The 13,863-nt window shown below is 43.9% G+C and overlaps 1 protein-coding gene across 1 annotated transcript in view; it reads right to left on the bottom strand.

Moving 5' to 3' along the window:
- Positions 1–2,039: 2,039 nt before the first annotated feature.
- PCBP2 (poly(rC) binding protein 2) overlaps positions 2,040–13,863 on the bottom strand; it is a 52,924-nt gene continuing 41,100 nt past the window's right edge. The window contains exons 11-16 of the mRNA XM_011992564.1: positions 12,964–13,005; positions 11,667–11,739; positions 11,115–11,153; positions 10,118–10,173; positions 7,193–7,362; positions 2,040–3,829 (exon numbers count right to left, since the gene is read on the bottom strand). Coding sequence (XP_011847954.1) covers positions 3,481–3,829; positions 7,193–7,362; positions 10,118–10,173; positions 11,115–11,153; positions 11,667–11,739; positions 12,964–13,005 — 729 coding nt within the window. The 3' untranslated portion in view covers positions 2,040–3,480. The remainder of the gene's footprint in view (positions 3,830–7,192; positions 7,363–10,117; positions 10,174–11,114; positions 11,154–11,666; positions 11,740–12,963; positions 13,006–13,863) is intronic.

The raw sequence follows: 13,863 nt of genomic DNA, 5'->3' as shown, positions 1-13,863 counted from the left end.
CCAAACAGCTGACAAAATACCAGTTTAGGAAAGAAACAGTCATCTGAGAGTAGTCTCAAGGGTTTAATGCTGAGACAACTCAAGGCCTTTAAAGCCCTGAAGTTCTATCAATGTGTAGGGTATGAGGTAACACAGTTTTAAAGGTAAAGAGATGTTAAAAAGAGATGTAAAAATAATTATGGGTCAAGAATTATACTCAAATTTATTTATTTAAATTAATTGATTTATTTTTTGAGACAGAGTCTAGCTCTGTCACCCAGGCTAGAACGCAGTGACGTGATCTTGGCTCACTGCAACTTCCGCCCTCAAGCAATTGTCCTGCCTTAGCCTCCACCCCATAGCTGGGATTATAGACAGCCACCACCGCTCCCGGCTAGTAGAGACCAGGCTTCAACGTGTTGCCCAGGCTGGTCTCAAACTCCTGACCTCAGGTGATCCACCTGCCTTGGCCTCCCAAAGTGTTGGGATTATTACAGGCGTGAGCCACTGCGCCTGGCCTTATTGTTTTTGTTTTTCTTTGAGACCAAGTTTCACTCGTCACTCAGGCTGGAGTGCAATGGCGCAATCTCAACTCACTGCAACCTCCACCTCCCGTGTTCTACCGATTCTCCTGCCTCAGTCTCCTGAGTAGCTGTGATTCCAGGCAGCTGTCACCATGCCCAGCTAACTTTTGTATTTTCAGTAGAGACGGAGTTTCACCATGTTGGCCAGGCTGGTCTCAAACTTCTGATCTCAGGTGATCCACTTGTCTTGGCCTCCCAAAGTGCTAGGATTATAGGCGTGAGCCACCACGCCCGGCCTTAAAAAGTTTTTTAAAAAGTTTTCAGGACTTAAAAGTAGCAGACAAAATAATTTGTTTTAACTCTGTAGCTCACTCTACAAGCTCCTAGATCTTGTCAAGCCATATCCTCCATCTAAACATACCTGGCTACAATGCCTTTCTGTTTCAAAGAGATGGTCATTTAAGGTCCTGGAATCCAATTTAGGGCTTTCAGGGAAAGGCATTCAAGTACTCGGTATGCTTCATTGGTAGGTAGGTAGGCAGGCAGCAAGACAGGCAGGCAGCTCTCATTTTGAATAGAACCAAATGTGTAAGACTTCATTTCAGTTCATGAAGTTATTTCGTAAGATTTTAAATTGATTGGCATAAAATATTTGTGATATGTGGTCATGAAAACATGACTGGTAATTCACCATCTGTATCCCTTCCACAACAATGCAAAGCCAAAAGCTGGGTAGAAAAGCAAGGGCCAAAAAACTGAAAAGTCCTTCGACTACAAACTATTTATTTTTAGTCAGAAATGGTTTCTCCACCTCAGCATTAAGGGAATATTTAGTTCTTAAAAGGGGGGTAGACTAGTGCTATTTCAAAACACAATGATCTACCGAAAGGTAAACAATAGCCGTGAATTAAAGGGTTCAGTAAGAACTGAAGGTCTAAGGAAGGAACTGCTAGATACCATTAGACCCAGGACCTAAAAGTTTTAAGTTTATAAAAATTGGTGGTAGCACTCTGACCCCACCAGAGCTCTAAAAGAAATGTCCTGAATGTCTATCAAGCCCAAATAGGGATTTGCTGGAGTAGGGGAGGTGAGGCAAGGAGAAATGCTATGAAATACTGAGTCAGGTATTCTAGGATAGAAGACCACATGGGGGAGCTCTAAGCTTTAAAAAAAATTAAAACTGAGGTCTTTTGGAAGTACTGATGGTAGCTAGCCCCTTAAACATGTGGAATCCTTCCTTGGGGAATAGCCACTAGATTAAGAGGCTTTCTAATCAAGAACTACATGAACAAAACCAGGTCCCTGGGGGGAGATGGTATTAGCATGATTAAGGCCTAACTACAGAAAGAGAGAGCTTACCAAGGGAGAGACCACATAACAAAGGAGCAACTAAATAAAACTCTTAACTGGACAGGTTTGGCCATCTAATCCTTTATGCATACTTGGGAGCTGTAATACTTCTTCATAGGCCCAATCTGGGATGGAAGGGCCACAATAACATCAGAGAATGAGACAATATATTGGAATACTAACAGCTTTTTTTTTTTTGTCAGCCAATGGGAATGCTGGGAAAAAGTCATCAGGGGAAGTATCTCTACACTGAGTTCTCTAATGCCCTGGGAAGAGCATTATACTTTCAGCACTGTGGCAATGTGTACTCTGGTTGAATGGAAGGCTATCAGAGGCCTTATGCCACTATATAAGTATATTTGTGTTTTATGAGAGGCCTGTGCCCATCTTAGCATAAGAAAATGAACAAGGTTTCAGGGAGGTTAGTATGATATGAGTAAAAAAGTAAAGTTTAAGTTGTTAGTCCTGGCTAGTCACTCATAACCTACGAATTTAAATTATCCTAGGGCCTCTATTTTTTAATCTGTAAAATGAGGGGATCAATGTGTTACAGATTAGTTGATCCTTAAGGTTCCTTCCAAATCTAAGCATGTCACTTCCTACTCGTGATAGTGTTGGTGAGGAGGAGAAAGGATACAGCAAGGAATAGAAAAAAGGGTAAAGAAACTTGGTTAACAGAGTTGGTTTAGGATGAGTGGATGGCATCATGTCAAGTTGTGGATAATGTCACGCGTTGGCTGAGATATACCCTAATGTCACAGAAAGAGGCATAATGGTAATTCAGAGGAATGCAGACAGAAGCTGCCTAATTTTATTAGACTTATCCCACTTTGCCCCTCCCCTTCATTCTGGGTAAAGAAGTACGTTCTCTTAATGTATGACTTGGAAGAGATCCCTCACGGTAACCATTCACCAGAGGAATCCTGGGATGAACACCTTGTTAGCCGCTGCTGGCAAGGTAAGGTCATCTGAGAAGTCAGACAAACTTCGTCATTAGTGAAGCTTGTTGCCAATTACAGAGGACCCTCAGGATCTAAACTGCCGCAGGCTTTTATTTCTTTGTGGGAATATTGACAAAGGACTATAAAATTCACTTGGGATTCAAAAAGCCCATGTCAGTTATACAGGCTTCCTAGTTGAATAGCCACAGGTCACAAGCCCCCAACCCTTTACCCTTCACAGCACACAGTATACTAAGGTTCTTACTGCGCCAACTTTATTACAGCTAGAAACACAAATATGGCCAAGAAGGCGTGCTGATAGCTTCACCATTAAATAATTATTTAAAAAAAAAAAGGTTAACGAAGCAGCTTTTATTAATTAACACAGAGCCTAACACATTGTTATATTGCAAGGCAGAATAAAGCTACAAAGAGTAACAAACAAGAAAGAAGAGAAAACTGTGGCTCTAGATAAAGAATTCAAGTCAGACCCTGAAACAGGCACTCAGCTGAAATGGCCTAAACCTAAACAAGGGTTACCACTCCCCCCACCCCCACCCAGTTATCCCCCAAAGTAGTAAAAAGGAAAGGGTAACAAGCTCACAATAGTTTCATTCTCACCAATGTTAACAAAGGAAAACAAAATGAACCAAATAATACTGGAGGAGGTGCCTCAAGATATGCAATCAGTAGGGAGAGAATCTCTGTTTCTCGCCTTTCAGTTTGTTAGTTACACATGGCACGGCAGAGGTGGTGGTGGTGGTAGCTGAAGCCCCGGTACCCTTAGCAGCAGACACAACATTTAGAGCCAGGAGAGGGATGGGTTTCATGCCAAGCAGACTGGAGACACAAGGGGCGGTCGGAAGAGGGTTGGGGAGGCTGGAGGGTGCGTCGGAGGTCCCCGCTGTGGCGAGCGAGGGGGTGGTGGTGGAGGAGGAAGAAGAAGAAGGGGTGGAGGGTTGAGAGAGGTTGATGCTGAGGTGATCAGGGATCGTGACGGAGGCTGCCTGGGAGGAGGGTTTAGCGTTTTCTAAACTGTAACAGAGGAAAAAAGGAACAAAAAAAAAGGGTGGGTGGAAGGGAAGACCACAAAAGGGAATAAGTACAGGACAAAAACTGCTTCAGTTATATCAGTAAGTGCCTCTGGTTGACAATTAGGAAGACCTAGTGTCAACTTGTGACAAGCTTTCTTTTAGCCTGTGTCCCACCCTCTAAATATGTATACTTCCATTCCACAGAGCTACTTAAAAACTGCTATGGGGAAGAAAAAGCTGACAGAGAAAAGAAAACATAGGGCACATACTTTCATGTGTCTGACACACTGACCCAACCCAGACGCTGAAGGAATGATTTCAGGTAGAAAAAAGATACTCATCAATCACCCAACAAGGAAGAAATGTTTCCTCTAATCAAATGTCAATTTCCTATTCTAACAGAAAATCAATTATCCCGTAATTACTTGTGAAGCTTTGAATATTTATAAAGCAGGATTTTAAAAAATCCTTCCAGCTGTAGTAGTCTGCTTATATTTCCACAGCAAATAAACCAATATTAGGGTAGAAAGAGACAAGAGTCCAAAGTAGGTCACTGACTAATTTCAAATTTCAAAGAATGTAGCGTTTTCAAAGAGAAATGCTGAGAACAGAAGTGTAGATAAGAACTAGGGAAGCTTTTCTGATGGGCGGTGGTATAAAAAGTTTTGACCGATCATACTTTTAATGTGGACCTTTCAGAAGTGGAAAAGAGAAACTCAAGTATCACCTAAAAATTCATACTTAAAAAGCAAAAATGCTGCTGCTTCTACTCCCAAAATAAGCTCCACAGAACAGTAAGGATATGTGTCTCCCAAATGCCTGTATGTGTCTAAGCCAGAACCACATATATTTGGGAAATTTGCCTGGACAATTAAGCCCACAAGGCTAAGTCTTCAAGAGCAGAAAGGCTCCTCTTAAAACCTCATTTTGTTACCTATGTCCAAAGACAGCTGCAATCGATAAAGGAGAGGGAGGGATACAGAAGTCCACTAACTATATAAAAGGACCCAGACTGCCACCATGAAAAATCAAGAGACAGGAGAAAAATGCCCAGAATCCAGTGAAATCCTTCTCACCTTAAAAAAATGAAACAAAACAAAACAAAAAAACCCTTTGACTTCTACATTTAAACTGCACCAAAGAATGGAAAGAATAAGCTTTGTGCATGCAGTCTTTGCTTTGGTGTTAGATGAAACTTTGACCCTAATTCAAGGCTTCGATGATACTCAATTGCTATTCAGTAACAATGATCCTGGAAAGAGTGACTCTACCAAGAGAATTCTGCTTCCTGACATGTAGCCACTGACCTATTGCAGGGGCTAGACAAGCAGGTGACATTTAAACAGTCATAATTTAAATTACATGAAGGGCAAGCCTACCGAAAGAAAAAAACAAATTCCAGCTTTCAAAAACATGATTCTTGCCACTGAAAACCGAAAAATTCTTGCCCTCCAAAATCCTAATTACAAATACAAAAAGCTGGGCGCAGTGGCTCCCACCTGTAATCCCAGCACTCTGGAGGCCGAGGCGGGCAGATGATGAGGTCAAGAGATTGAGACCATCCTGGCCAACATGGTGAAACTCTACCTCTACTAAAAATACAAAAACTAGCTGGAAGTCGTGGTGCGTGCCTGTAGTCCCAGTTACTTGGGAGGAGAATCACTTGAACCCAGGAGGTAGAGGTTGCAGTGAGCCGGGGTTGCAGTGAGCCAAGATTGAGTCATTGCACTCCAGCCTGGTGACAGGGCAAGACTCTGTCTCAAACAAACATATGAAAATTAGCCAGGCCGGGCGTCGTGGCTCACGCCTGTAATCGCTGCACTTTGGGAGGCCGAGGCGGGCGGATCACGAGGTCAGGAGATCGAGACCATCCTGGCTAACACGGTGAAACCCTGTCTCTACTAAAATACAAAAAAAAAAATTAGCCGGGCGCGGTGGTGGGCGCCTGTAGTCACAGCTACTCGGGAGGCTGAGGCAGGAGAATGGCGCGAATGCGGGAGGCGGAGCTTACAGTGAGCTGAGATCTGGCCACTGCACTCCAGCCTGGGCGACAGAGTGAAGACTCCGCCTCAAAAAAAAAAGAAAAAGAAAAACAATTCTTGTAATCCCAGCACTTGGGGAGGCAAATCACTTGAGGTCAGGAGTCAGAGACAAGCCTGACCAACATGGTGAAATCCTCTCTCTAAAAAAGAAAAAGACCTCTTTGCAAACAACCTTGGTGTAAAAGTCTACTACTACCATTTCATTCTCAACATAGAACCTAGTGTGCTTGGTGGATAGACAAGAAAACAAATCGAGGAATGGGAAAGCTTTTCTACACAGAGTAGCAGCACCTAAAGAAATGAAGAGACTTAAAGCTAAATGTCAGACTGCTACTGGGGAAATGGTATGTTCTTAGCTAGCACTAAATAACCATGGCATACAAACATGGTCAGTACAAGCACAACAATACAGACCTCATAGGAATTCCTTTCCCCTGTACTAGATTCAGGAACTCATGTAAAACCTTTATGACAAAGAGACCAAACACTTGTAAGAAAGGTAAATGATAACTAGACAACACTCCCCATTAAAACAGACCTAAGAGCTTCAGGGCTAACAATGCTTTAAAATATTAGTAAGCAATTAAGGGTGTGACTTCAGCACATGAGTTGAGAAAGCAAGTAATATAAATGACTGTAGAATCCCATTTGACTGTGAACAGTGTCCTCAAATTCTCAGAGTAGTAACATTACCTAGCCATGGGTAAGGGAAATAAAACCCTCAGGAAGCCATTAAGGGATGAGACTGGGGGAGGGGTGAGATAGAAAACACACTTCACACTTCCAAAACATTCCAATACCTGTGCTTCCCACATTCCCACAAGCTCTGAATAAAACACGTGTGCAATCTGAGAAAAATGGGTGTTTCCAGAACAAATGGTAATTGCTGCCTCCAAGAAACTGCCTTGTTGTCCTATTACTCCATTGTCCTTATTACAATTAAGGGTGCTTTGGACTCCAAATCAAATCAGTGAGAGAAACAGTAGTCTATATGCTATGTAGAACAAGAGACCCACAATTGATTTTGAGAGTGCTCTAGCCAGAGAACTCTTATTATTGAAGACATGGGCCACTCTTTCCTCTTCCCATATCATCAAGTTAAATGCGGGCAATCTGTGCTCCCTATTCCCCAACCCCTTGCAAACTTATTGCAATTTGTTTACTTTTTCTGCTACACTAAAAGTGGGCTACCAAAAAAAAAAAATTTTGGCCATCTTTACCCATTGCCCATGTAATCCCACATTTAATAACATACTGCAGCTCTCCCTCACACACACATTACTGTGTTGGCATAAGTAAGACAAAAGGTAGGGCAATCTTACCTGACATTGATTAGATATTGAGCCAGGCTAATGCTGGCAGCAGATCCAGTGATGGTAACCTGCCTATCAGTAGATCCTTCCACTGGGTTCGCAATTTTGATCTGCGCCCCAGACATCTGACGGATCTCATTGATTTTGGCGCCTTGACGCCCGATTATGCAGCCAATCAACTTAAGGGAGAAAAACAAGGCACACCAAATTAGAGTTGCATGGCTAGGTCCAAGAATCCCACCCCTGCCCTCTAGCTCCTACAACTGTGGCCAGGCTGGAGTGCAGTGGTCTGATTTCACCTCACTGCAATCTCAGTCTCCTGGATTTGGGCAATTCTCCTGCCTCAGCAGGACTACAGGGACATGCCATCATGCCCAGCCTACTTTTGTATTTTTAGTAGAGACGGGGTTTCACCATGTTGGCCAGGATGGTCTCGATCTCTTGGCCTTGTGATCCACCCGCCTCAGCCTCCCTAAGTGCTGGGATTACAGGTGCGAACCACCGCGCCTGGCCTTTAAAAAAAAAAAAAAAAAAAGAAACAGGGTCTCGCTATGTTGCTCAGGCTAGTCTCAAACTCCATGGTTGAAGCCATTTTCGAACTTTAGCTTCTCTATCTCTGTACTCCCTGTACCTGGGATTACAGGTGTACACCGCCCTGCCCAACTTCATCCTATACCCTTTTATCCATACACTTTTGATCAAAAAACTCTTGACCCATTCTTCAGTCGGACCATGGTGAGAGCCAGTTCTGAGCCAACTCACTCTTAGGTCCAAGTATTAGCTCTTCATTATTCCTGTCCTCAGAGTATTAATTCCAAAGACAAAATAAACCAGAGCCAAAACAAGAATAAATTTAGACAGCTAGAAATAGATAAAGGTAGAAATACATTGTTTCTGGCAGCAAAAATGCTTAAAGTCATCCTGCCGTAATTACCACCTTGACAAGAATTCTGGCCAATTCCTAAGGTGTTTTTGCCTTGAGAAAAGGTGGAGGAAAAAAAAAAAAAGGTCAACATTTGCACTAATACTGTAAACAATATGACCTTGGATAGCACAGATCTAAAGTTCATGAACCACTACACTGTGGTGGGGGACAGTGACTCATGCCTGTAGGCTGAGGTGGGTCAATCACTTGCGCTCAGCAGTTTCACGGCGAAACTCCATCTTTACAAAAAAATACAAAAAAAGCTAGCCAGGCATAGCGGCATGTACCTGTGGTCCCAGGTACTCAGGAGGCTGAGATGGGAGGATCTCTTAAGCCTGGAAATCCAAGGCTGCAGTGAGTCAGGATCATGCCTCTCTTGCTCCAGCCTGGGCAACAGAGGGAGACCCTGTGTCAAAAAAAAGAAAGCCACCACACCTTTTTTTTTTTTCCTTTCTTGTTTTTTTTTGAGACAGAGTCTTGCTCTGTTGCCCAGGCTGGAGTTCAGTGGCACGATCTCGGCTCACTACAACCTCTGCCTCCCGGGTTCAAGCGATTCTCCTGTCTCATCCTTCTGAGTAGTGGGATTACAGGTGTGTGCATGCCTGGCTAATTCTTGTATATTTAGTAGACACAGGGTTTCACCACGTTGGTCAGGCCTGTCTCCTGATCTCATGACCCACTTGCCTCGGCCTCCCAAAACTGCTGGGATTATAGGCATGAGCCACTGCACCCGGCCGAAAACCACTACGTTTTCTAAGGATAAGGCTTTAGCTTCTACAAAAACAAAGGCAAGCTGGACGCAGTGGTTGACGCCTGTAATCCCAATGCTTTGGGAGGCTGAAGGGGGGATCGCTGGAGGTCAGGAGTTCAAGATCAGCCTGACCAACATGGAGAAACCCCATCTCTAATTTTAAAAAAATACAAAAATCAGCTGGACATGGTGGCACACACCTGTAGTCCCAGCTACTCGGGAGGCTGAGGCAGGAGAATCACCTGAACCCAAGAGGCGGAGGTTGCAGTGAGCCAAGCCTGGGAAACAGAGCAAGAGCGAGACGCCGTCTTAAAAGAAAAAAAAAAAGGCAGCAAATGGACACGAATTTCTTTCCCTTTTTTTTTTTCTTGAGATGAGAGTTTCACTCTTGTTGCCCAGGTTGGAGTGCAACGGCACTATCTCGGCTCACCACATCCTCCACCTCCCAGGTTAAAGCGATTCTCCTACCTTAGCCTCCCAAATAGCCGGAATTACAGAGATGTGCCACTATGCCCAGCTTTTTGTATTTTTAGTAGAGATGGGTTTCTCCATGGTAGTCAGGCTGGTCTTGAACTTCCAAGCTCAGGTGATAAGCCCACGTCGGCCTCCCAAAGTGCTAGGATTACAGGCGTGAGCCACTGCGTCCAGCTAGGAATTTCCATTGTCAACAAAAAGTTACTGCTGTCTTGTCATACCTCACACAATAATTCTATCATAGCTGTCATCACAATTCTACATACTATAATCAACTTATTTTTGTATCTCAAAATTCCCATTTTCCATTCTTGGGGTATGAAGAACAAAAACAAAAATAAAGATAAAATTATAAAATTCCCAGTTTCTTTCCCTAGGGCTTAAAAGTAGCAGGACATGTAGGCCAAGTGCAGGGGCTCACGCCTGTAATCCCAGCACTTTGGGAGGCCACAACGGGCAGATCACCTGAGCTCGGGAGTGCGAGACCAGCCTGACCAACATGGAGAAACCCCATCTCTACTAAAAATACAAAATTAGCCAGTGGTGGTGGCACATGCCTGTAATCCCAGCTACTCGGGAGGCTGAGGCAGGAGAATCGGTTGAACCCAGAGACAGAGGTTACAGCGAGTAGATCACGCCATTGCACTCAAGCATGGGCAAGAAGAGTGAAACTGTCTCGGGGGCGAAAAAAAAAAAAAAAGGTAGCAGGACACTGCTGAAACGACATCTATTTCTTTAAAATCAATTTTCTCATTTTCATCCTACACAACCTAACTACACTTACATCATTTGGAATGGTGAGTTCATGAGAAGTAGTCTGAGCAGATGCATCCAAACCTGCTAAAAGACAGAAGAGAGCAAGCAAATTCAATGCACAGCATTCAAAACCCCACTGACTTGCACATTAAACTAACAGAAGGAAATAAACTGGAAACCCAGCATCATTGGCTGTTGGGATTCATCACTAACTTGGAAGCCTCCAAAGAGGAAAGAGGGGGGAGAAGGGTGTAGAAATAATGCTCGAAAGGTTCTTCTGTACACTCAGAAGAGCTGATTTCATGCCATTTCCTGCAAAGCCCAGCCTATTAGGGACGGGGGATGGAAGCAAGGGCAAGGGAGTGTGGTATCCTCAAAGAGGACCAATGTCTAAACAAGTCCTTCTGTACTTCTACCCCTATCCTGCTGTTGTGTTCCAAACTGCATCTCACCTGATGCTCACTAGCACCAGTGCCAATATTATGCCTGTTAATGGGTACCATGGACTTTTGGCACACATGCAGAGTTGTTTTAAATATACCTGTATCAGATTAAGGCCCTCCACCCCCTATCCTCCTAACCTAGACTAGAAGGTCAGATAGAATGAAATGGCAGTCAGGTGAGGGGACTTCATTTCTCCAGATTTAGTCCCTGTCTTTTGTTCAGTAATTTTGTTCTGGCTTTCATTTTGTTTTCCAAAAAGAAAAAGAAAGAAAAAAAAAAAATCCCATCAGCAAATACCCATACCCATCTTTAACAACACCTGGACTGAACCAGGCCAGCTGGCTAATACTCAAGCTTAGTCCTGATCTCAACTATGGCTGCTGGTCTCATCATTTTTAGAAGGGGGTTGGCCAGATCCATCAAGGGACCCTCAGGGGCACCAGGCCCACCCCTTCGCTCTCTCAGCTCCTCTCTGCCATGTGCATGTTGCTGGTATGGTTCATGGGCAGTGAAACAAGACTCCCACCAGTTTATTAATATAACAGTAGAATACTACAGATTTTTTTTTTTTTAATCATTACCCCAATAGCCTTTCACCTCTGGAGAGCTGGATTCAATGCCTGTTAAGATACAAGTGAAAATGAGTTTGGTGGTCTCATCCTAACCCTATCGGACAAGTTATTCCTTATACAGAAAAGCCCCAAAAACAGAAATAAAACAAAAACAAAAACAAAAACAAAAAAACACTACACAATTTGGCACAAATGGATGGTCTCTACCCAAGCCTGTGAATTGCTGGTGGAGAGAAAGGGGGTGCTGATCAGATCAAGGGGGCAGCAGTCAGGATGGGCTCAAAGAAATATCAGCCTACCCTTTGCCTGACAAGCATCCCCAAACCTCACCCCCAAACCTTCCAGGGCTTTTTTTTTTTCTTTTAGAATAACTGACCCCAAATGAAAACCACGTTAACAAACACATTACCTCCTTGGGCTTAGCCATAGTAGACAGGCAAGTTTAAACCAGCAGGATGCTGGATAACGAAGTTTGTTTTAAACAGATGTCAAGCTGAGACCTTGGGACTGGCCTCTCTCTTGCACTACACCTTACAGAAATAAACACTGAGGTATCCATACCACTGAATCCGGTGTTGCCATGCGTCATGGGAAAATGAGACTGTTGCATTGCCAACTGGTGCAGCTTGGTCAACTGCAAGGAGGAAACAGGAGGCTGGCATTAGAAGATTTAAAAAAGCCAGGGCTCAAGCACATTCAAATTTGAAAATGCAGGTCCTGATCCCCAAAATTGACTCTACTACTCAAACTACAACAGAGGGTAGGGATGGGGCTTGCATCGCAATCCTGGGGATTGGCAGAATGTGATGAGTAAGGGTTAGAAATAGAAAGGGTGCCTGAAGAATAGAATGAATGCCTTTTGGGTGTGCGAATAGAAAAGCAACAGCACTTGCCCAACGACCATCCCCTTGGGAGCTACTTAATGAAGGTAGTTTGCAGCCATTGCAACAGTTGCCGCAGGAACAAGCACAGACAGGCTAGGTAAACAAACTGTGCAGTGGTGCTAGGGAAAACACACCATGCAGGGTTTCATCAGTATTGGGGAGAGGGAAGGAGATGAGGGGGGCAGGGAGACTGCGAGGAGGAGAGGTGTAGAAACCGTACTGGGTTTAGTCCCATCACCGCCACCACTGACTACTACAGCTATTTTTATTCATCTATATAAATTGTCCTGTCATAAAAGAATCCTTCTTCACATCTACTTCTCTCTCTCCTGGGGCCTACCACTAACCAAGACTGAAACTCAATTTCCCAAGCCTAATGCTCAGCACTTGGAAACGTTAGTAAGAATAAAAGTGCAGAAAAAAAATGCCCGAAGTCTAAATACCAGCACTTTTAAATAGGTTTTAGCAACAAGAAAGGTTTGAGTTGAATTCTGAAATGTTCAGGTTCCTATCCTTCTCTGTGTAACATAAGCCCCTTCCCCATCCCTCCAAATACTTTTGATATTGTCATCTCAGATTGAGGAGTTCCCAAAGGCAAACCAAACCTCCCACTACCCTCATGGAAAAGAGAACTGCATGCAAGGAAGTACAGTCCCAATATCAATTTAAACTGTGCCCTGAGATAACAAATCACAGTATACCACGGAACATTTCCCTTTTAGAACCAGGGTAATCTGAAACACAGGGGGAAAGGAGAAGCTAATATGCTGAATTTCAGGGGTTAAATGTTAAAAGGCAAACAAGGCATTACCCTGATTAAAGGGCTGAAATATGGGATTGACCTTGTGAAGAAAACAACTTAATACTGCAAATGCTGAAGACCCAACTCACTTCTGGCTACTTGGGAGAAAGGAGTGAGACAATTTTGGATGGGAGAGGGAGCTTTTCAAAACAGAAGTGAAAACAAAACTTACATCTGGCTGTGGAATGGCATACTGTCCTTGAATGGTATAGGCCTACAAAAGGAGGAAAACAGTTCCTATTAAAAACCAATCACGGACAGCCACCCAGTGGGGGGGAAAAAGACATTTCAACTAGCCAGGAAGCCAGAGTTGAACTACAGAATGGGGGAGGCCAAAGATTGAGGCAGTAGATGGAATCTCACAAATACAGTCAGACCCAAATTGGCCCTCTTTGAAACCTAAATATGACTTTGTTCCAGGGATCCTATAAAGATAGCCAAGTTCCCTGCAATCAAAGGCAAAATATACATAACTGTTTCTTAATGAAAATGTGGGAAGTGAGATTAGCAATGCCTCGATTGACCAAGCCCCACTCTTCCTCGCTGTATACAAGATAGCCTAGGAGGAATAATGATCTCTTCCCTCACCACCCCAACCCTTCTACCAATTGTGGTGATGTGGAAGATCTCTATCTGCACAAACCTACATGGCATGTTTTGAAACACTTCCCTTTCTCCAACTTATTTTTCTATCTGCCTAAAGACCTTAAGAACATTGGATGCTAGCTGAGTCCCTAACACTAGGGAGCTGATCACAGGTAAACAAAAACCACTGTGTTCTAATTCCTGTCTTCTCCCACCTCCCCTCCATACGCACTTGCAGCTCCCACTATGCCCTCCTCCCCCCACAACGTAACCTCCCAAAAAGGGAGCTGGGTCTTCAGGGCAATGGGGTAGGGAACAGGAGGAAAGGAAAAGGGAACGGGGAGGGAGGGGAAGGAAGGAGTGGCTGGTTAACAGGATGTGAAGCTTCTCACATCACAGTGGCCAGTACCCCCAAAAGTACACCCAGGTGGGGGTGGAAGGAAGGTGAAAATGGGGTGGGAGGAGTGGGAGAGGGGAAGAGGGGTTG

The sequence above is a fragment of the Mandrillus leucophaeus genome, unplaced genomic scaffold (genome assembly GCF_000951045.1).
Source record: "Mandrillus leucophaeus isolate KB7577 unplaced genomic scaffold, Mleu.le_1.0 Scaffold414, whole genome shotgun sequence".
Taxonomy (NCBI): domain Eukaryota; kingdom Metazoa; phylum Chordata; class Mammalia; order Primates; family Cercopithecidae; genus Mandrillus; species Mandrillus leucophaeus.
This window is presented reverse-complemented; position numbering and strand designations above follow the sequence as displayed.